Source organism: Tripterygium wilfordii, chromosome 21, assembly GCF_013401445.1.
Source record: "Tripterygium wilfordii isolate XIE 37 chromosome 21, ASM1340144v1, whole genome shotgun sequence".
In the NCBI taxonomy this organism is placed as follows: Eukaryota; Viridiplantae; Streptophyta; class Magnoliopsida; order Celastrales; family Celastraceae; genus Tripterygium; species Tripterygium wilfordii.
The window spans coordinates 16654832-16675827 of NC_052252.1; the positions used below are offsets into that span (position 1 = coordinate 16654832).

Consider the following 20996-nt stretch of genomic DNA (forward strand, 5'->3'; position numbering starts at 1 on the left):
CCGGTTGAACCTTTGAACCGTGAACCGAAGACTTTTCCGGTTTGATGACCGGTCCGGTTTTAAGAACCTTGGATTATATATGAGATCTGAATGATCTCCCAATCAAATGAAGGTATTAGCTACAATTGATTATGGCAAGTATATATTCGAACTCCGCACAATGAACAAAAATACACGAATAATTAACTAATCGAGTTGAGAACCGGTGTTTGTTAAAGATTTGACAAACTAAACACTGTCTTAGAAAAAAGCATTTGGCTTGGATCTCTAGTTGGGGAATCGTATAGTACAAGTAATTGAATCCAGTTGATATTTTGCATTTTTTTTTACCATGTAGTCTGCACAAGATTTTATTTGAGATTACCAAACCTTAATTTTAGGGTTTTGCTAAGCCCTAGACCTTAATTTTGATTTGCAAGAAAGAACTGTCTAGGCCCGCAATAGGTATATTTTTATGGGTCCATTATTTGGGCTTTAACCGTTTGGGCTCACAGAACTGGGAGTGTTGGGCTGTCCGATTTCTAAAGGCCCAATAAGCATAAACGATGAAAGGCCCCGGACCTTCAGTATAAGACGGTCGCCGACAAAAACTAAGCAATGTAATTTCGTTTATCGGGGTTTTTGTATTGGTGAACGCAGTCGGCAGTTCTACTACCGCACCCTCGACAGTCGGCAGAGAAAGCGAACATGACTGCCCAAACTCAGGAAGAGATCCTCGCCTCCCTTCTTCAAGAACAGAAGATCGATGATGTAATTTCTCTTTCTCTGTGTTTATGTGTATGCGATCGAAAGTTGCTCTTTTACTTAAATCGGTTTTAGTTTTATTTCTTGTTTCTTTTTTGGGGTTTCAGATCTCCATGGTAGTATTAGCTGTAGGGGTTCAATTGTATTTGTGGTTAAATACTTAAATTTATATACCAATCGCTTAATTGGCAGATTATGTAGGGCAGTAGGGGTGCATACATATCTGTGGTTTCTGACATGCTAGAGGCTTAAATAAGACTTAACGAGACAGAAAGAGTTGAGGAAAACAATAAGAGTGTGTTTGGATTGAGGGATTTGGAGGGAAGGGAAATAGAGTTTCCTTCCAATTATTTTGTTTGGATAGTTTATTAAAAATTAAGGGGAGGGATTTGAGGGGATTTGGGAGGAAGATTTCATTAAATTTTTATAAAATTCTTTCTCTCCAAAATGGAGTCATTTAGAGGGAAGGGATTACTAATTAAGTCATTTGTAAGTTAAATATCTATTTTACCCTTGTATATAATATTTTAACATAAAAATAAGGATAAATTAGTAAATTAAACAAATTTTCTTTCCTTCTTTTTTTTATCTATCCAACCATGGGAGAGGGAAAAATAGTCCCCCTCCCTTCCCTTCTCTCCCCCTCCCCTCCCTTCTCTTCCCTTCCCCCCAAATCCCTCTATCCAAACACACTCTAAATCAATTTTATTGTTGTTTAATTTTCATTTTCATTAGGCTATTTTCAGGCTGTTTTGAGAGATTTTGTAATTAGGGTATTGTGAATTTTTGCATACTAATGAGAACCTTGTTGCATATGCGAGGCATTGTTCAATGCTGTATATAGTTGTGGTGGTGTTTTTTTTGCTTTTACATGTTTTTGTAGATTTTGCTTATATCAATTGTCTAAGTGGACCAAGCTTGATTTTTTGTGTCTTGCTGCCTTGATGTCAGAGGTGAACATGTGACCAGTAGAGTTGCAGGGGTGCAACCTACATGTCACAGTTTCAATTCCTGAAAATAGCCTCACTACCTGTTATGTGGGGTAAGGTATGCGTATATCATGTCCCCAACTCTGCCTAGTGCGGGATCCTTATGCAAAGGAGTTATTTACCTTTTACCTTGCCGCCTTGATGTACCGAATTTCGTGAATTTTATGAACTCCATTCATCCTGATTTGGGTTTCTGTCTTGCTCCATCAAAGTTATCAATATATATATATATATACCTTCATTTCATGCTTGTTGGCAATTATACTTTCTCCTCGTGATAATCCTATGTTGTTTGGGTTAGCATGTCTTAACAGTTTAGGCCGCTGTTGATAAATTATTTGCTGCTGTTTACTACTGACACCGTAGTTTGATGGAAAGTTCATTCACTCTTTCTTTTTCCCTCATTGAAACACCAACTCTTAAAAATGAGGGTTCTCATGTTTGCAGTCTTTTCCTTTTGTTTTAAATATTTTTAGAAGCCCGAAGAACCTTTAGTTGAAGATGATGATGAAGATGACGATGAGGATGACGATGATGAGAAAGATGATGAAGCTGAGGGTAAGTTCAATCCAAAACATTTAATTTACTTTGTTGCTCCTGCTCCAAATTGATGATACTCAAATGCATTATTAATCCAAGCAAGTAATTTTCATACTCTGCCAAAGAGACTTGCAATGAAAGTGTCAATTTGATGGTGTATGAATTGAAGAAGTTTTCTTTTGGTTTAGAAATCATTAATCTGTCTCTATCTATGATAGGATTGGTTGTCTAGAAATTAGTGTTGAGTTGTGGTACAGATCTTATCTGGAAGTTCATAATCTAATGTATAATTTGATTTCTGGTTTTTGTTTGTATTTAATGTGTGTTTTATGAAGAAATATTTGAGATATGCAAAGCATTTGCGGGGAATACATGCAGTTAGTGGCTTTCTTTTGTTAGTTTAAATATAAAAGCTGTAATGCAGTATCTGCAACATATTATTATTGTACTTTCTTTTAGATTTATTTATTATAAACAGTATGTTAGAAATTTCTTTCTTGTTCTTGTGTCAGCTGGACAACAGGACGGAGATGCCAGTGCTAGGTCAAGGCAAAGCCGAAGCGAAAAGAAGAGCCGGAAAGCAATGTTAAAGCTTGGCATGAAACCTATTCCAAGTGTTAGCCGGGTTACTGTTAAGAAGAGCAAAAATGTTGGTGTTATTTACAATTTGAATGTGCTACAATATTTTTTCTGCTTTGCCTATTGTTTTTTTTTTCAAAACTATTATTACATTTTTGTTTTCCTGACAATTTTTGTTACCACTTGAATCAGATCTTATTTGTCATCTCAAAACCGGATGTTTTTAAGAGCCCAGCATCAGATACTTACATTATCTTTGGGGAGGCAAAGATTGAGGACTTGAGTTCACAACTGCAGACCCAGGCTGCTGAGCAGTTTAAGGCTCCTGATCTCAGCCACGTTATCTCCAAACCTGAGTCATCGGCCATGGCTCAAGATGATGAAGATGTGGATGAGACTGGAGTAGAGCCTAAGGATATTGAGCTAGTGATGACTCAAGCAGGCGTATCTAGGCCAAAGGCTGTGAGGGCACTAAAGGATGCCGGTGGAGATATAGTTTCCGCTATCATGGAGCTTACCAACTGATAATTATTTTAGGATTTTGTTGTGCAATGATTTGCTTCCTTACCGGTACGTTATTTATAGACGTCCAGAGTAACGTGTGCCTTCAGTCCTGAATATTTTTGCTGTTCTTATTTTTGCGCTTTCTTTGTTTTAATCTGTTTTATCACTAGACAGACAATGCATCTTCCAGCGATGAATCGAGGTCTTCCTTACTTTGTGTCTCAACATATTTTGAAGTTCATCTGCACATGAATTATATATCTTGGAGCTTATTATGTTGGAATTCTGACAAATGATCTTTGTGATTGTGATGTTACTGGCGATATCTTGTATTTTTATCCAATCATTCCTTTTTAATCTGATAGTTTGAAAAACTGTGGATCAATAAGTAAGTGGTAAAGCTCATGCTGTAATATTTGTGCAGCTTGTTTACTGAAAATTAAAACTAGTTTACCGATCAAAACAGTCTTCAGAGCCAAAAACAGGCATTTTTATCTTATACTCGAGAAAATCAACCCAGGACTGAGTCCATCTTGTCCATGACCTGGTGTCATGTGCATTTCTGATCTGAGCCAGCTTCCAAGCAAGCTATATCAGTACACCATAACAGATTGCCTCCACCAAATGGGAAGTGTATTCACTTGCTGTAAATAAAGACCAAAAAACAAAGACATGTAAGACAACATTACTCGCCGAAAACGATGTTTTATTTCATGGATAACCTAGTGAAACAAAAATGAAAAAAAAAGAGAGAATCATGTGCCACCATAAATAGATGATATTGATGGAACAAATTAAATCCTTCCAATGCTCAAAACTCAAAATCTTACCTGAAGAACATAAAGTGGTTCAGAAACAGGACTCATGTAGTAGGACACTCCTATAAATTACAAGTTAAGGATACTTTACAATCTTTAGGGGTGCCCCAGCCCTACAATTTAGGGTTTAAGGTTTTGATGGCTAAAATCAGCCAAGAATATGGGCTACATATTTTAGAAAGCTAGGAGATGTGGAGATCAAATTTTGAATTCACTGCACTTAAGTAATAGAAGAATCAGTTCCTGTGGATAATATCACAAACAAGTCAAAACCAAAGTAATATGTGATTGGGCTCGGGATTGGGAAAGTGACGCCAAAAGGTTCATAGCAAGATCACAACTCAAGTAGTTGGTATTGCAGTATGTCTAAGTCTAGAGATGCTAGAAATATTTATTTGTTAACAAAAACTCCTACGAAAGGCTAATACTCACAAAGTTATCTATATTGGACAATATAATGCATTAATGGGATCTTATATTCTTGCCAGAGGAAAGCATTACCAAGTTGGAAATTATTAGAGTTGAACAAATCCATTAAATGGTTGAGGAGAAAATATGAGCATGAAGGGCTTCTGGTTCTGGGTTCCGTTTTTGGTTTTGGTTCTGATTTAAGGTTCTGGCTTCTTAGTGGTTAGGTAAGAGCTTCTGATAGTCCCAATCTTCCCCTCGCCGCACCCCCCACAGGTGATCCAAGAGCAAAGCAGAGTAAAGAATCTAGTGTACTCGTATATTTCCATAAAAATATAAACAAAACTTACCTTTACAATCTTCACTATCAAGTGGCTTTCCTTTGCTTCTTGCCTGTAACATCATATATCTGCAGTAGTTCTGGGACTTCGTCCACATACTTGAGTACATAGTTGTCCCTGAAAACCTTCTCGCTCACTGTATAAAGCCATTCAATCTTTTTTTCCTTACTAACCAAATTCTTCGACTGCAGAACTTTGAGAACATTGTACCTAGGTCGAATTCTTTGATCAATGCCATAGACAAAAAATGTAGGGTATGAAACCAATGTGTCCAAGTCCAAATTCATAGTATTCATATAAAAATCCGTTGCCAGTCTCAATTTCTCCTCTGAAGCAGCCATAAAGTATGGGTTTCGCTTGAAAGCTGAAACAATCTGCTCTTCATTCCAACCCAGACTCTTCAACACCTCAAATTTCTTTTTCCAAGTTGTTTCACTCATACCTGTCATCGTCTTAAGAGCATGAACAAACATGGGAGTGCTTGGTTCAATGCCCAGTTTTTTGACATATTCCACCGAATAAATCATCCTATCAGGCTTTTGCAGCATAGATCTTGGCTGCAACTGAATAAATTTACATATATTACTAATGGGAATTCCCTCACCGATCAAATATTCTATATTCGGCTTCACTATTCCCTTCCAACCAAAAGTAATCAACCACGATGACCGCCGAATAGCAGCAATAAATTTCTCTTCATTTTGAAGAACTCCCTTCAGAAATTCAATGGATGGTTTAATATGAGAATCCAGCGCTCTTAACAAAATTATCGGATTCCCAACAATCAGCTCTGGCAACAACGAACCCTTGAAGCCATTTCCGACGAGGAAGACAATTTTGGGCTTGAGATTACCTTCTACCTTAGAAAGAAGTAACGACGGGCGCTTTTCGATCAATTTGGCTACCTGGGTACTGCTGAAACCATGAGACTTCAATAAATCAAGCACAGAATCGGGATTCTTAAGATTGTTTTCGACTAGGAGGATCTTATTGGAAGCTGAAATGGCTGATTTTAATGAAAGCCCACAGGAGTTCATGAGGTACTCGACTGTGAACGGCCGTGAAACAGAGGAGCAAGAAGAAGAAGAATAGAATGCTGCAGACGTTGAAAGAAAATGATTTTGTATCGAAGAGAAAATTTTTCTAAAGCCGATATTAGCCATTGTTGAAAACCAAACTGCTCTCAAAACGTGATCGGAGAATTACAGGAGAGAGCTAGGGTTTAAGGATGGACTTCACCTGCTACTGAAAAGTTCGCGGTCGCAGACAGATATGTTTCCGAATCCGAAGAAATGTGGTTGTTTCCGGTTTAGATCAAAAGCAGCCCAAGAAAACGGATTTTCCACCTATTCAGGGCCCACCGAACCGACCCAATCCCATGTAATCCAATTGAACTGTGTTAATTGGGTTGGGCCAATCTGTTTCCCTAAGATGCCTGGGCTCTGCTGTTGCTCCATTACGGCCCAACTGTATTTATTTTTTTTTATAATTTTCAAAAATTATATTTGTATTATAAACGGTTTTAGGAATCCAATAACTGATTTTTATGAAACGATCCAAAATTTTCATATACTTTTCGTGTTACATTTAATTTTTGTTTCGAATAAAATATATATCATTACATTCATAAAACTGATAGAAATACAAATATGAATTTTCAAAATTAAAAAACAAAATTTGAGCCTATAACAAATATGCAGTTTTTCTACAGCAGATCCAGGCACTCGTTTCCCTAAGCCTAAAGGTAACATTAGTGTTTGATTGGGTTAGTGGCAAAGTCATTTGGGGGGGGGGGGGGGGGGGGGGGGTTGTTCATAGGCATTCAGGGATGCTCTTGTCTGGGACAAATTTTCCATGATTCTTAACAAGAAGGATGTTTACACTTTACAATCTAAAGACAGTTCTTAAAGCCACACCAGAAGTATCATATGATCCAGTGGATTGGTGAACTTACAGTAATGCATATTCATAAAGGACTCTGAGTTACTGTGCAAATTCAAGTTTGAAATGCCTGAGAGTTATTGCAGGCAAATACTAAAGAATGTCGTTTAAAATAATGTCCACCTGAGAATCTGAATAGGACTCCTTTGCAAATGAAGGAGGTGAAGTCAGGATAAGCTGTGAAATAGAGAGCTTGCTGGGTGGGCATGATGGGATTGAAGTGCAAGGATGATGATTTCTGGATTAAGTAGAGGGTTGGGCTCATGTCAAGGAACAAAATAGGCTATTGTCAATTTTCCTTCCATAAAAATTCCCTTCTCAAATTTCCTCATCAACATTACCCCCAACAGATTAGCTCACTAACCCCTATGGTAACAGTCAACAAACAATCAATGGAAACCTCCCCAGTTAAAATTGCCAATGCTGATGTTGTCAGCAGCACCTAGCAAGGGAAAGTATAGTCAAGAAAAATTCAACATTACACAGTTTTGATTTCCCTAGATTTCTTATTCTAAAACTCTCGGGGGAAGGTGCGGTGATTAAATTTTTGAAGTTAGAGTGGTCGAGAAGCTTAGGTCCAATCTTGTCGGACCTCCATAAGTTTGTTTACCTGCAGAAGTTGCAGTAACCTTAGGTAGGACTGATTTCTAAAGAGGAAGCAAGGACATTTCAGGATAGACACCAAACCAGTCAACATGAGCATCCACAAAATATAAACAGGAGAGCATAGAATATACTACTAGCCTTCCAAATTCTTATACTTTGCACTAGAAGCAAATATCATATAAAAAAATCTTTGCTGCACATTTCTTTCTTAAAATCCCGTCTCTCTCTCTCTCTCTCTCTTATTGTTTTTCCTTCTATTCTTAGTAAGATTCAACCAACTCACAGACCAGATGAACCATTTGCGGTAGGATTTCGTGAAAATCCTTTTCTTTGGTTGAAGGTGATCATTTAGACAAATGATGATCAATAAACAAGTAGTCAAGTTCATGCTGTAATCTTAGAACAGCTTGTTTAGAGAAAGGGTAAAACCAGTTTACATATCAAAAACAGACTTCAGAGTGAAGAAAAGCCTTTCGACAATAATATTTTTTTCAGCTCAAAATAAGTATCTTATCACATAACACTATGTTCCCTAGCTTTCCATATTTATCCGGATTTGTAAGGAAAAAGAAAACGTTGAACAGTCCATACCAGTGGTGCATTTCTGACCGAGCCAGCATCCAAAGTAGTTCATCCAGTACACCATACCAGATCGCTGAAGTGTATAAAAAAACAAAAACATGTAAATTAAACATAAGCTACTGGCAATCCAAGAGAAAAACAGCGTAAAGAATCTAGTCTACCAATATATTTTGCAACAAATATTCTTAGAAAAAAACCTCACCATTACAGTCTTCGCCGACTCACGATATCAAGTGACCACACTTTTGTTCTTTCCTGCACAATCATATATTTGTAGTAATTCTGGGACTTCATCCACATGCTTTAGAATATATCTTTCCTGGAAAACCTTCTCACTTAGTGTTAACTTCCATACAATCTTCCCTTTATCCTTATACAAATTCTTGGACATCAGTACCTTCAGAACTTTATACCTAGGAAGAAGTCTTTGATCAATGGCAAACATCAGAAACTTAGGGTATCCAATTAATATGTCCAAGTCCAACTTCATAGTATTCAAATAAAAATCCGTTGCACGTCTGAGTTTCTCCTCTGAACAAGACAAAAGGGCTGGTTCTCGCTGGAAAGCTGAAACAATCTGCTCTTCACTCCAACCCAGACTCTTCAGCACCTCAAATTTCTTTTGCCAAGTTGTTTCACTCATAGATAACATCACCCTAAGAGCATTAACAAACACGGGAATGCTTGGTTCAATGCCCAATTTTTTTACATATTCCACAGCATAAATCATCCTAGCAGGCTTTTGCAGCATAGCTCTTGGCTGCAACTGAATAATTTTACTTATACTACTAATGGGCGTTCCCTCGCTGATCAAATATTCTATATTCGGCTTCAATGTTCCCTTCCAACCAGAAGATATCAACCACGACGACCGCTGAATAGCAGTAATAAATTTCACTTCATTTTCAAGAACTCCCTTCAGGAATTCAATGGATGGTTTAATATGAGAATCCAGTGCTCTTAACAAAATTGCCGGACTCCCAACAATCAGCTCTGGCAACAAAGTACCCTTGAATCCATTTCCGACGAGGAAGACGATTTTGGGCTTGAGATTACCTTCTACCTTAGAGAGAAGTAACGATGGGCGCTTTTCGATCAATTTGGCCACCTGGTTCCTGCTGAAACCATGAGACTTCAATAAATCAAGGACAGAATTGGGTTTCTTGAGGTTGTTTTCAACTAGGAGGATCTTATTGGAAGCTGAGATGGCTGATTTTAATGGAAGCCCACAAGAGTTCATGAGGTACTCGACTGTGAAAGGCCGTGAAACAGAGGAAAAAGAACAGAATGCTGCAGATGTTGAAAGAAAATGCCTTTGTATCGAAGAGAAAAATTTTCTGAAGCCGATAATATCCATTGTTGAAAACCAAACTGCTCTCAAAACGTGATCAGAGAATTAGAAGAGAGAGCTAGGGTTTAGCTGCTATGAAAAGTTGAACAACATTGGCGGTCGAAGTCTCTGATGTGTGTCACTGGCACTTGCACATTCCGAATCCGAATCCGAATCCGAAGAAATGTGGTTCGGATCTAAAGCAGCCCAAGAACACGGATTTTCAACCTCTTCAAGGCCCACCAACCCTACCCAAGTAATCCTATTGGACGGTGTTAATTGGGTTGGGCCAATCTGTTTCCCTAAGCTAAAGGTACTGTTGCAGTGTTTTGTACTTGGTGTTGAATTGGGTTAGTGGCAAAGTCAATGGGGGGTCATAGGCATTCAGTGATATTCTTGACTGGAACAAATCTTCCATAGTGTTGGATTGGGTTAGATTTGATGCGTTTCATACGGTACTATATATGATCCAGTAGGATTGGTGAACTTACAGTTGCATAGTTTTCCTACAAGACTTTGGGATACTGTGCAAATTGAAGGTTGAAATGCCTCAGAGTTCTTGCAGGCAAATACTAACGTAGGTCATTTTAACGATAATGTCGTCCATTGGAGAATCTGAATAGGACTCCTCTGCAATGGAAGGAGTGAAGTCAGAATAATCTGCAATGGATATAACAGTCGAGAAACAGTTAAATGTGGTGCAACTATTAGCATTAATGCCAAACTCTAAATGATTATCAGTATCACAAGTTCATTAATGCTAAATTGTTCAGGAAGGTCTGCACATTTCATTCTAAAAATCCTAGTTCTCTCTCTCTCTTGTGTTTTTCCCCTTCTATTCCTAGTAGGATTCTACCAATTTACGATCCAAATGAACCCTTTGCACTAGGATTTCGTGATAATCCTTTTCTTTGGTTGAAGGTGATAATTCAGAGAAATGATGATCAATAAACAAGTAACAAAGCTCATGCTGTAATCTAAGAACAGCTTGTTTAGAGAAAGGGGAAAACCTGTTTACATATCAAGAACAGTCTTCAGAATTCAGAGGGAAGAACAGCCTTTCAACAAAGATGTTTTTCCGCAGCTCAAAACAAGTATCTATATCGCATAACACTATGTTCCCTTGCTTTCCATATTTATCCGGATTTGCAAGGGGGAAAAAAACTTTGACAGTCCATACCCAGTGGTGCATTTCTGACCCAAGCCAGCATCCAAGTAGGTCATCCAGTACACGATAACAGATCGCTGAAGTGTATGAAAAACACAGAAGCATGTAAATTAAACAAAGCTACTAGCGATCCAGGAGAAGACAGCGTAAAGAATCTAGTCTACCAATATATTTTCCACCAAATAGTTTTTAGAAAAAAACTCACCATTACAGTCTTCGCTGAGTCGCGATGTCAAGTGACCATGCTTTTGTTCTTTACTGTACAATCGTATATTTGGAGTAATTCTGGGACTTCATCCACGTGCTTTAGTACATATCTTTTCTGGAAAACCTTCTCGGTTAGTGTTAGCTTCCATACATTCTTCCCTTTATCCTTAAGCAAATTCTTCGACTCCAGTACCTTCAGAACTTTATACCTAGGAAGAAGTCTTTGATCAATGCCAAACATCATAAACTTAGGGTATGCAATTAATACGTCCAAGTCCAACTTCACAGTATTCAAAAAAAAATCCGTTGCACGTTTGAGTTTCTCCTCTGAACAAGCCAAAAAGAATGGTTGTCGCTGGAAAGCTGAAACTATCTGCTCCTCACTCCAACCCAAACTCTTCAGAACCTCAAATTTCCTTTTCCAAGTTGATTCACTCATCGATAGGAACACTTTAAGAGCAAAAATAAAAATGGGAGTGTTTGGTTCATGGCCCAATTTTTTGATATACTCCACAGCATAAATCATCTTACCATACTTATGCTGTATAGTTCTTGGATGCATTACTATAATCTGACTTACATTACTAATGGGCACCCCCTCACTTATCAAATATTCAATATTTGGCTTCATAATTCGCTTCCAATCACTTATCAACCATGATGAACGCCTAAGAGCAGCAATAACTTTCTCTTCAGTTTCAACAACTCCCTTTAGCAATTCAAAAAATGGTTTGATATGAGAATCAAGTGCTCGAGACAAAGTTACCGGATTCCGAACAATCAGCTCCCGCAAAATTGCACCACAGAAGCCATTTTTGATGAGAAAGTCAAATTTGGGCTTGAGATTACCTTCCACTTTACGGAGAAGTAACGCTGGGTGAGTGTTGATCAATTTGACAATCTGGATCTTGCTGAAACCATGAGATTTTAATAGATGAAGCACAGAATCGGGCATCCAGGAGTTCTTTTTGTCAAGTTTGATCTTATTGGAGGTTGAGATTGCAGAATTTAATGGAAGACCACATGAGTTCATTAGGTAGTTTACTGTGAAAGAATGTGAAGGAGAAGAGGAAGACGAAGAAGAAGAAGAAAAGAAGAATGTTGTAGACCTCGAAACAAACCCCTTTTGTACCAAAGAAAACAAATTTCTGAAGAGGGCGTTAACCATTGTTGAAAACCAAAATGCTTTCAAAACCAGATCCAGAATTAGGGGAGGAAGCTAGGGTTTAAGAATCGACCTGTCTGCTCTGAAATGTTGCAAAAGGCATTGAAGGTCAGCCCACGAAACCGGATTTTATTCGTCATAGAACTCCGACCCGACTACACATTGTTGAAAACCAAACAGTGCAGATTTTCGCCATGAATAATCAAGCAATTAGTGTTCAGGTCGAGAACAGGAAGGGCCTGATTGCCGCCAAAGAAAGAATGTGAGGGACAGAGGGAGGGCGACTTGTTGGCCTGTAGCCAGTTGGTGTTAATTGGGTTGGGCCAATAGCTAATTGCAGTGGGCCTATCTTATTGGAATGACGGGATTTCAGTGGGCTTACAGAACAAGAATAACGGAGATAAAGGGTGACAAAACTCTGTTCGGAATGCGTATTAGAATAATAAGAATTTATCAACGCGAATTAAATCAGTTTAAATATATTTATAAGTTCGAAATTTGATCTAAACACCATAAAAAGAAAACCGATTTAAAACCAAATTTGAGTTTCAACACAAAAATTTTATCCGGTTTACTTATGCTACTCCTAACTCGAATTAAGTTGTTATTCAATTTTTATTTAGATTTAAATCAATCAAATTTTTTTAATTAATTAATAAATCAGAAATCTTGATTAAAATCCTAACCCTTTTTTTGTCACCTAGCGGAGCGGAGGTTCAACATCTCTATAAAGTTTAAAGAACGCGGTGCTGCGGCAGTCGTAATTGGAGGAGCGATGGAGAGAAGCCGTCGTAATCCTCGTCAAAGACATTCTCGTTCACAGAAAATTGCTTCTAATTGTACGAATAATAGTGCCACCGAAGCTGGAAGCAGCGTCCAAAATGATTTCAGTGACTCCGTTAATGTCCGTGACTGGAAAACTGGAAGAACAAGAAACCATGAAAGATCAGGAGTAGTAGAGAAAGAAGAAGAACAGGAGGAATCTACCGATCTTCCTCGCTTAATTGGAACTTGCCCTCACATGTGTCCAGGTAATACCCTCAATATTCATAAAAAAAGGCTCAATAATCGTGTGAATTTCGCTCTTTTTGGATTCATGATTTCTTGGTACTTAATTTCTTCTTGTATTGTTTTTACTCGTATGAAATTTATCTTCATCCCAATTGAGGGGTGTATGGAGGATGGCTGGAATTCTTGCGTCTTCATATTTCTTATCGAGATTCATGACATCTCTACCTCCGTTAATTGTTGTAGACTTGTAGGAATTGACTGAATAGTTGCGTCGTACTTGAAATTTTGTGTCAGCAAAGAAAACAAACGAGACCCTCTTTTTGGTCCTCTTGTTGATCTAAAGCGTGGTGCTTTTGTGAAATCCTAATTCTTGTTTGTCCACATAAATTAATGGAGAAAAGAAACATCTAGTGAAATCCAAAGATGTAGCAGAAAGTTGGACCTTGAACATCTGTTGACATCTTTCATTTATGGTGTTCATCCTTGTGATAATAGAGGGGGAAAGGCTACAACGAGAGCGACTACGTGATTTGGCCGTGTTTGAAAGGCTACACGGAAATGTGGGGAAAACATCTCCAGGATTAGCTGTAAAAAAGGTGAGCTTTAAGAGTTATTTCTTTTATTTAAATGGAAATTGCCATAATACATCGCGGGCAAAACATTGCATTTATCCCCTTTGCCTGTTTACTCTCATCTAATCATCAATAACACAAAATTTTCCAATTATCATACTAATTATCCTACTCGTATCTAATTTGATTGGTTTCTATATCTTCCTATTGATGCTCAATAAATGAGCCAAATATTTTTATGGCTAAATTTTTTTTATTTGATCTTCAATTTTTTTTCCCCTTTATTTCCTAGTTTTGCAGAACTATATCGACCAAGCATGTGCGGCCATCTGATGTGCGACCCCTCCCTGTATTGGAAGATACTTTGAATTACCTTTTGGACTTGTTGAACTCTTCTGTACGTCCTTTTGAAGTAATCCATGACTTCGTCTTTGACAGAATGAGGTCCATTAGACAGGATCTTAGCATGCAGAATATTGTCAATGATAAAGCAATCCGTATGTATGAGGAAATGGTATGATTTCTTTGCAGAAAGTTTTACTTTTGTTTCCTTACCATTATCATTTCCTTAGGGTCTGCTTGAAAATAAGTTATATTTTTATTGAATGAAGTACTATAATGCCTAAATGAGTTGGATTTTGCTAGGCAATTTAATCATGCTAAAGCCATGTAATTTCCCGCTTTGGTGGATCTTCTTCATTCAGGATTCCTTTTATGTGAAGATGTTAGTAGATTAATTTGTGGGTGTCAAATAAACATGCAATGGCTCATAATTATACGCACACTGGTAGCTTTTTGTAGTAAGATAAAGGTTTCTGCTGTGCATATTTTTTTGTGATCAGTTGCATTTGTATGGAATCTTGAAGTTGAAACTTATTTATCAGTACCTTCTTGCTGTTGTTCATGTATTGAATTTAGTGACTGCACTCCATATATGTCAAGGAATGCATAACAGTATACCCCCACCACCAAGAAAAAAAAAAAACCCTCTGTTTGTTCCCCTCTAAAATTTCTGCCAGTGTATAATCCACATGACTTGGATGACCAAAATGGAGGTTTTTTTACTGGAATTCTGGCATACCTACATGCTGCTTCACTTGACCTCTATTTGACTATAGGTGGAACTTCTTAAAATAAAACAAAATCTTCTATGCTTGATGTAGCATGCTCAAGAGTCAATGAATGTTCTATTCTGTTAGCGAGGCTTAATGATTTTATAGTTTTGTGCCTCGTTTGAGTCTTTATATTTGTCATCATACAGGTTAAATTCCACGTCATATCCCACCACCAGCTACGTAGTTGCAACAGCAATCCAAATATGTCTTCAGTGCATTATCTCAACATGGAGCAGCTTAAAAAGACTCTTACAAGTCTATACAACTTGTACGAAGTAAATCAAAGTTCCAATTCTTGTCATGAGAATGAACCTGAATTCCGTTCACTATATGTGCTGCTTCATCTTGATTCAAACAGCCAAGCAATGGTTGATCTCTAATCATTGGTGTGGTTAATTTGTTTTCTTGAATGCCGCTGGGCTCTGAATTCTTGAAACGTAGTGACTTATGATCCACAGGGGGAATCACTTTCTTTATGGTTTCGCCTTCTGCCTTCTCCCATCATCAAGTCAAAAGAAATGTGTTTTGCCAGGAGCACTCTACGGTATACCTGCTTTTGTACCATTGTGATGTAGTTTTTTCCTTCATCTTCTACTGTTTAATTTTGATGTACTCTAAACTGAAAAGAGTTTTGATTCCCGATAGATACTTTCGAATGGGCAACTACAAGCTTTTTATCTGTATCACTGCTACCGAAGCATCATATCTTCAGTACTGTGTGATGGAACCTTTCATTGACGAGGTAATTTAATATATAGTATCTTAACCTTGATGCTCTAGCATTTTAGTCAAGTTGATGCTTTTTTCTTTAATGTCGAGGTGGCCTTGCGCTCTCGAGGTTGCACGCAAGATTCTTGATAAGCATGGACTATTTGATAAGGAGCAGGGAAATTGGGGTTGCTATCAGTGCCTTCACACTCTCGATTCTTGCATTCTTTATGTAGTTCTCACACCTTATTCTTATGGTTATACTATGCATGCTGAGAGTTTTGTTGTTGCTTTGCTTCTTTCCTTGGCAATGGGAAGATTCGAGCGATGGCTGTGTCGTGTATAAATAATGGTGGCTACAAGCTTTATCCATATCCTCTGGCTCATCTGGCCAGACTGCTGAGGATGAAGGTATGGTTTTACTTTTATTTGGACTTAAGTACTGATAGTCAAAAGATGCTTAATTCTAAAGTCCGATGTGATTCGTTTAGGAATCAGATTTGGAATCTCTTTGCACCTCTTGTGGTCTTGAAATCTGCACTGATGATGAAAGTAACAAGTTGTTACCATCCAAGCAAACAACTTTCAGCCGTTCCAATACAAGTTTACAGTGCTATAGCCTTTTGGGCTCGGAAAGGTTTTAATGGCGAATGAAGACGTCGTTCTGTTCTTTATTCCCTCCCCACCCCCACCCCCACCGCGGTCATAATAACTTGTGTAAGCATCTGTACAACCCATTATTGTTGTATATTAAGTACTTGGGTGCTTGTGAATTGTCTATGATGCTGTACCTTAATGTAGAGGGGTGAAGTTATGCATTAGCTTGCAAGTTCCCAGTTGCTGCGGAATGGAACCATTTGATTTCATGTAAGACTTCGGATATAAAGACTCTCATTTGTGCCTATGGATTTCACAAACAAACCGTAGAAAAACCAAGGCGTGGGGACAGGGAGCTTTGAAAATTGATTAGGAGGGAAGCCATGAATTCTGAATGAAATAATATCCAGTTGATATTAGACAACTTGAATCAAAACCCTTTTTTGTCAAGGGAATGCGGATTCTGTAACCTACAGATGCTGCAGAATGGTCTGACTCTAAACAAGAAGCAATTTAGACACAGAAAATGAACTGTTAAGCAAGACAAATTTAGGAATCTGACCAGAGACAGACAGCAGAAGAGAAGAAAACTTGTAGAATATGCATTACAGAAATCTTTAGAGGTCATAATCATCCAGATGAGCAGAACTATGAAACAACTGGGTTTTATTAATCAGAAGCCTTGTGAATGTGACTGGTTTAAACATCCCATTGAGCTCCATTACCTATGACTACAGAGTCACTTTTTGGCCGACTTGCTGAAAGAAACAAAACAAGCACCATGGACAAAAACAAAGGGATTTATATGACCTGCACTATGAATTCCACATATATTACCATGCAGCTGGAAAGCCAAGTCTTTGTCTCTAATGTTGATAAAGCAATATACAAATCATTTGCTCATAAGAACAGGCTCCTTCCTCGGTTAACTACTTCGGTTTCATCGCTGCAACATTCTTGTGTCTGTCAGCATTCAGCAAGCAATCAAAAGCCAGAAAATTTTGTTTTGGAAATGAATAAAGCATAGGAATCAACAACATATACATTATATCCTCTTCCAACAAGGTGAAGAAGAAAGTCCTAGACACATTCCTGGCTTGCCTCTGGAGTCTAGAGTTGCTTTTTAAAGAGTACGACAGCATCAGTCACACAGGAGATATTCTGGAAAGTTTGTGTTACTTCTTGCTTTCTCAGATTCCTTTCATTTTACATGCAATCTTCCAAGTTCCAATACCTTTGGTTGCTTCCACTCCTTTTTAACAGGACATCTGTGATCTTAAATTACAGTGATTCTGATGGTGTGATCTTAACTGGTCAGGTATCGGTTCGCGTGTTCTTGCTTCATAGAGAAAGAGAAGTTAGAACATAGAAAGCAGAATCTTAAACAAGATAAATCATGTCTACAGAAGCTCAGAGAGTGGTGGTAATCCAGGACGCATCAAGGAATGATGTTAGTGCAGGTGCAATCGGATGGGTCCTGCAAGGCTTATCACTTAAGCCTGGAGATGTGCTTACACTCCTTGGAATTCTTCACCAGGTTAACCCCCCAAGTACGTTTTCTTTCAAAGGGGCGGGGACAATGCATAACGATTTATATTTTCATTTCTTTTATGTTCTCCATAGAAGAATATCAACAGGGTTACTGAAGCTGAAACATAAGCATCTGTGGTGGCAATTGAAAGCTTTCTCTCACTTCTTGGTACTTTTCTCTCTCTTTAACCTCCACCATTCTCAGTGGTATACAGGGTCAGCGTGGACTCCAGCTCAAGAAAGATAGAAGAGTATCAACACAATGAGGAAATCACGAAAATCGCTAAGCAGTGTGAAAGAGAACAGGTCAGACGATAAACTGAACGCCTTCAATTGATTTTATAAATCTTTGATTCTTGCCAGCTCTGACATATTTGTACCATTCAAAATCACTAGATCAGTAGACATATGGCACTCAATGCTAATTAGTTGAGCTAATTTTGATATTTCAATCTCTATTGATGCATCATCTTTCTATGCATTACACTTCTTAGATCAAGTTTCACATAGAGGTGCGCACAGGACCTTCAGGGAATATTGCTATAAAAGCTGCCACATGTTTAAGAGCTACATGGGTGATACTTGATAGGTAAGTAAGAGTTTCTAGGTGTTAGTAGTAAGAGTTTCATCTGTAGAAAACTGTCGACTATGTCAACTCTCTCTGGTGCAGGCAGATGAAGAAGAACAAGAAATACTTCATGGATAATCTCTCATGTGGTCTATCATGGATAAAACGTGACAACACTATTGAAAAGCTGAGAGAACCAATACCAAGAGAAAACGCCAAACTGGCCATAGAAACATCAAAACCAAGAGACAGTGTTATATATGATGAAATGATACAAGGAAGCCCAAAGGAAAAAGTCTCTCCTCAAAGTAAGTGGACTCTACTCAAATGACAAGAACTATTATTGTTGTCTTCATAACCAGTAGAGATGTCTACATCCGTAACTGTAAGCTCATTTTTTTCCCCCATAATCTATAGGCTTAGGCAAAGAACAAGACGTTGATGATTGCGATGAAACTGCTCCTCTACTACATAGAAAATCATCCTCATTATGTAAATCCTCTTCTAGCGAACAGCTGACAACAACGTCAGTTCTAACTTCAAGTCTAAGCCATACTGAAGCATCAAGCTCAAGTTTTACCGATGTGAAGAGATCCTCCATCTTGCATTTTCAGGAGGAAGACATCACCACAAATACAGAACTAGAAACAGTGGAGGAGCAATCCCCGTTTTCTTTTGTTGAGAGTCCAGAGAGGGGTCAGAAAGAAGTGTGTAATACAGGAAGCCCCCAAGACCAACTAATGCAACATAACCACAACTTTGATTGGATGGGAGGGATTCCTGTAGACGAGGAATTCAAGAATGCAGTTTGCCCAATATGCAAGAATAGACGACCAAAAATAGGCTGGAAGAGGGACTTCACTTGTGCAGAGCTCCAAGCTGCAACAGAAGGATTTTCCCTAAAGAACTTTCTCTCAGAAGGTGGCTTTGGTTTTGTATATAGAGGAGAGCTGAATGGGCTGAAGATCGCTGTAAAGCAACATAAGAATGCAAGCTTGCAAGGAGAAAAGGAGTTCAAGTCTGAAGTTCAGTTCCTCAGCAAAGCCAGACATGAGAATTTGGTCATGCTGCTGGGCTCATGTTCAGATGGAAACAGCAGGCTGCTTGTTTATGAATACATCTGTAATGGTTCATTAGACCAACATCTATCAAGTAAGAGCAAAACTACGTCAAAAGGTTTTTTTCATTTTCCATTCTAATTTACTATAGACTGCTGTTCCTAATCATATTAACCAAGGTCCAATAGGAATTTATGCAACAAATTGCTTCAGAGCACGCTCGTAGACCTCTCAGTTGGGAAAAGAGGATGAAGATAGCTATGGGTGCTGCCAAAGGTTTACTATATCTGCATTACAACAACATCATACACGGAGATATGAGACCAAACAACATTCTTGTAACACATGACTATGAGTCAATGGTAATTTTATGCTCTTAGATTGACGCTCTTACCTTGTCAAGTTTCAGCTAACAAGTTTGCCCTATTAGCTTGGAGATTTTGGCCTGGCAAGAACTCAACAAGAAGACTCAGATCACTCCTCAGAGACAAGATTGGTGGAAACACTGGCACCAGAATATGCAGAATGTGGAAAAGTGTCAAAGAAGACAGATGTTTATTCCTTTGGGGTGGTGCTACTACAACTGATCACTGGATTGAAGACTACAGACAAAAGACTTGGTGGAAAAAGTCTTGTTGGATGGGTAACGCCCTCAAACTCAAGGCAAACAATTTTCTGACTGACCTAGACATAAATTCCAAGGCTTACCATTTGTTAGTATTAGTTAGTTTCCCATTCAATCCAATCAGTTAACTAATTAACTTGTTGGTTTGAGACATTTCACATCATTTATACTTTATTCTAAACATTCCCCAACACGTGCACAACTAATGAGGCTCAACACTAAGACTATGCTCACACAAGAGCCTCACTTGAGGCAACAATAAACACACACAGGGTCACACTTGGGGCAACAACAAATGGGGGTTTTAAATTGGGAAAGCTAAGGTTTGAACACAATAACTTCTGATACGATACCATGTTAAGATTAGTTACTTTGTCATTCAACCTAATAAGTTAACTCGTTAGTTTGAGACATTTCATATTATTTATACCATATTCTAAAAAGATATGTCAGACTATATGACATCATGATCATACACAAGGGAACAGTGAAAACTTGACATACCTCTCATTCTATTCAACAGGCAGCTTCTTACATAAAATTCTAAAACTTGTTGCAGGCAAGGCCATTACTGAAAGAAAGGAACTACCCGGACTTGATCGATCATAGGATCTTGGACTCACATGATGTGCATCAACTGTTTTGGATGGTTAGAATTGCAGAAAAATGCCTGAGCAAGCATCCTCAGAAACGATTAACAATGGATCATGTAAGTTTTTCCCAGAAATAACACTATGATGTATACTAACTCCAATGGTGCTGATATACTCACTGTTTTGTTCAACAAACAGGTGGTGTGCGCCTTAAATTACCTAATGGAAGCGAGCGCGAATTGCAGCATCACAGACTTGTCGCCATTACAATCAGATTCAGTGAAGAGCATTCGTGGCTCCTCCGAGTCGCAAGGAGATGACGCTGACGCACCTTCTAGCATAGACAGTCGTATTTTGAGCGAAGAAGGGTGGTTACTGTGCCGGCCTTAATATATGGGCCTTATTGCAACATGGGCTTGACAAGGGAAGTTATCGGGCCATGAATGGGTTATGAATCTGGACTACCCAATCGCGGGCTGGACATTGAGCAGTCCAAATTTCAATAATTGTGTTTTTTTCAGATGAACATCGTTGGGGATTGGGGTAATCTGCTATTGTTAAAAAACAACCACCCTCCGTTTTTTTTTTTTTTTTTTAATATCAATATTTTTTTAGAAAATTTTTAAAAATAATAAATGATAAACATCAATAGTTTTGAATCTAATGCTGTATTTTTTGTTGAATAAAACAATCGAAT

The 20996-nt window shown here is 38.2% G+C and overlaps 5 protein-coding genes and 1 long non-coding RNA gene across 13 annotated transcripts; 3 read left to right on the forward strand and 3 right to left on the reverse strand.

Annotated features, from left to right (window-relative positions):
* Window positions 1-591: 591 nt before the first annotated feature.
* LOC119988976 (nascent polypeptide-associated complex subunit alpha-like protein 1) lies at window positions 592-3649 on the forward strand. Its single transcript, XM_038834248.1, has 4 exons — window positions 592-750; window positions 2210-2291; window positions 2786-2922; window positions 3045-3649. The coding sequence occupies exons 1-4, from the start codon at window positions 688-690 to the stop codon at window positions 3375-3377; spliced, it is 615 nt and encodes a 204-aa protein (XP_038690176.1). The 5' UTR covers window positions 592-687; the 3' UTR covers window positions 3378-3649.
* Window positions 3650-3751: 102 nt separating this feature from the next.
* LOC119988975 (transcription termination factor MTERF4, chloroplastic-like) lies at window positions 3752-6612 on the reverse strand. Of its 2 annotated transcripts, XR_005465709.1 has the most exons (3): window positions 4933-6612; window positions 4123-4186; window positions 3752-4000 (listed from the first exon to the last, which is right to left on the reverse strand). XR_005465709.1 is itself a non-coding variant. In XM_038834247.1 (2 exons), the coding sequence occupies exon 1, from the start codon at window positions 6084-6086 to the stop codon at window positions 4950-4952; it is 1137 nt and encodes a 378-aa protein (XP_038690175.1). In that variant the 5' UTR covers window positions 6087-6600; the 3' UTR covers window positions 3752-4000; window positions 4933-4949. The 2 variants fall into 2 exon arrangements, 1 of the variants encoding a protein (XP_038690175.1); XM_038834247.1 differs by lacking the exon at window positions 4123-4186 and having other exon boundaries at window positions 4933-6600.
* Window positions 6613-6779: 167 nt separating this feature from the next.
* LOC119988974 (transcription termination factor MTERF2, chloroplastic-like) lies at window positions 6780-12191 on the reverse strand. Of its 6 annotated transcripts, XR_005465708.1 has the most exons (5): window positions 10756-12190; window positions 10393-10627; window positions 8255-10012; window positions 8062-8125; window positions 6780-7474 (listed from the first exon to the last, which is right to left on the reverse strand). XR_005465708.1 is itself a non-coding variant. In XM_038834246.1 (4 exons), exon 3 carries the CDS (start codon window positions 9407-9409, stop codon window positions 8282-8284), a length of 1128 nt encoding a protein of 375 aa, XP_038690174.1. In that variant the 5' UTR covers window positions 9410-10012; window positions 10393-10627; window positions 10756-12190; the 3' UTR covers window positions 7831-8125; window positions 8255-8281. The 6 variants fall into 6 exon arrangements, 3 of the variants coding, with proteins under 3 accessions (XP_038690174.1, XP_038690172.1, XP_038690171.1); XR_005465706.1 differs by lacking the exon at window positions 6780-7474 and having other exon boundaries at window positions 7831-8125; window positions 10756-12191; XR_005465707.1 differs by lacking the exon at window positions 6780-7474 and having other exon boundaries at window positions 7831-8125; window positions 8255-10042; window positions 10756-12191.
* Window positions 12192-12630: 439 nt separating this feature from the next.
* Window positions 12631-16219, forward strand: LOC119989227 (SAC3 family protein C). The gene is made up of 8 exons (XM_038834618.1): window positions 12631-12953; window positions 13429-13529; window positions 13798-14019; window positions 14767-14988; window positions 15079-15164; window positions 15266-15362; window positions 15647-15739; window positions 15820-16219. Exons 1-8 carry the CDS (start codon window positions 12698-12700, stop codon window positions 15970-15972), a joined length of 1230 nt encoding a protein of 409 aa, XP_038690546.1. The 5' UTR covers window positions 12631-12697; the 3' UTR covers window positions 15973-16219.
* Window positions 16220-16366: 147 nt separating this feature from the next.
* Window positions 16367-20867, forward strand: LOC119989226 (probable receptor-like protein kinase At3g17420). The gene is made up of 9 exons (XM_038834617.1): window positions 16367-17475; window positions 17661-17761; window positions 17950-18044; window positions 18126-18331; window positions 18441-19175; window positions 19295-19443; window positions 19512-19724; window positions 20266-20415; window positions 20498-20867. The coding sequence occupies exons 1-9, from the start codon at window positions 17322-17324 to the stop codon at window positions 20687-20689; spliced, it is 1995 nt and encodes a 664-aa protein (XP_038690545.1). The 5' UTR covers window positions 16367-17321; the 3' UTR covers window positions 20690-20867.
* On the reverse strand, window positions 19239-20620 carry LOC119989228. Of its 2 annotated transcripts, none has more exons than XR_005465764.1 (4): window positions 20479-20620; window positions 20211-20376; window positions 19476-19586; window positions 19239-19368 (listed from the first exon to the last, which is right to left on the reverse strand). It is a non-coding gene; the product is annotated as an uncharacterized LOC119989228 (long non-coding RNA). The 2 variants fall into 2 exon arrangements; XR_005465765.1 differs by having other exon boundaries at window positions 19476-19760.
* Window positions 20868-20996: the final 129 nt, after the last annotated feature.

Coding starts and splice junctions, on each gene's coding strand:
- LOC119988976 (XM_038834248.1), top strand. CDS start 688: ATGACTGCCCAAACTCAGGAAGAGATCCTCGCCTCCCTTCTTCAAGAA. Junction 2,292..2,785: donor GAAAGATGATGAAGCTGAGG/GTAAGTTCAATC, acceptor TTCTTGTGTCAG/CTGGACAACAGGACGGAGAT. Junction 2,923..3,044: donor CTGTTAAGAAGAGCAAAAAT/GTTGGTGTTATT, acceptor CACTTGAATCAG/ATCTTATTTGTCATCTCAAA.
- LOC119989226 (XM_038834617.1), top strand. CDS start 17,322: ATGTCTACAGAAGCTCAGAGAGTGGTGGTAATCCAGGACGCATCAAGG. Junction 18,045..18,125: donor ACATGGGTGATACTTGATAG/GTAAGTAAGAGT, acceptor TCTCTGGTGCAG/GCAGATGAAGAAGAACAAGA. Junction 19,444..19,511: donor CACATGACTATGAGTCAATG/GTAATTTTATGC, acceptor TTGCCCTATTAG/CTTGGAGATTTTGGCCTGGC.
- LOC119989227 (XM_038834618.1), top strand. CDS start 12,698: ATGGAGAGAAGCCGTCGTAATCCTCGTCAAAGACATTCTCGTTCACAG. Junction 13,530..13,797: donor CAGGATTAGCTGTAAAAAAG/GTGAGCTTTAAG, acceptor TTTATTTCCTAG/TTTTGCAGAACTATATCGAC. Junction 14,989..15,078: donor ATTCAAACAGCCAAGCAATG/GTTGATCTCTAA, acceptor TATGATCCACAG/GGGGAATCACTTTCTTTATG.
- LOC119988974 (XM_038834244.1), bottom strand. CDS start 11,925: ATGGTTAACGCCCTCTTCAGAAATTTGTTTTCTTTGGTACAAAAGGGG.
- LOC119988975 (XM_038834247.1), bottom strand. CDS start 6,086: ATGGCTAATATCGGCTTTAGAAAAATTTTCTCTTCGATACAAAATCAT.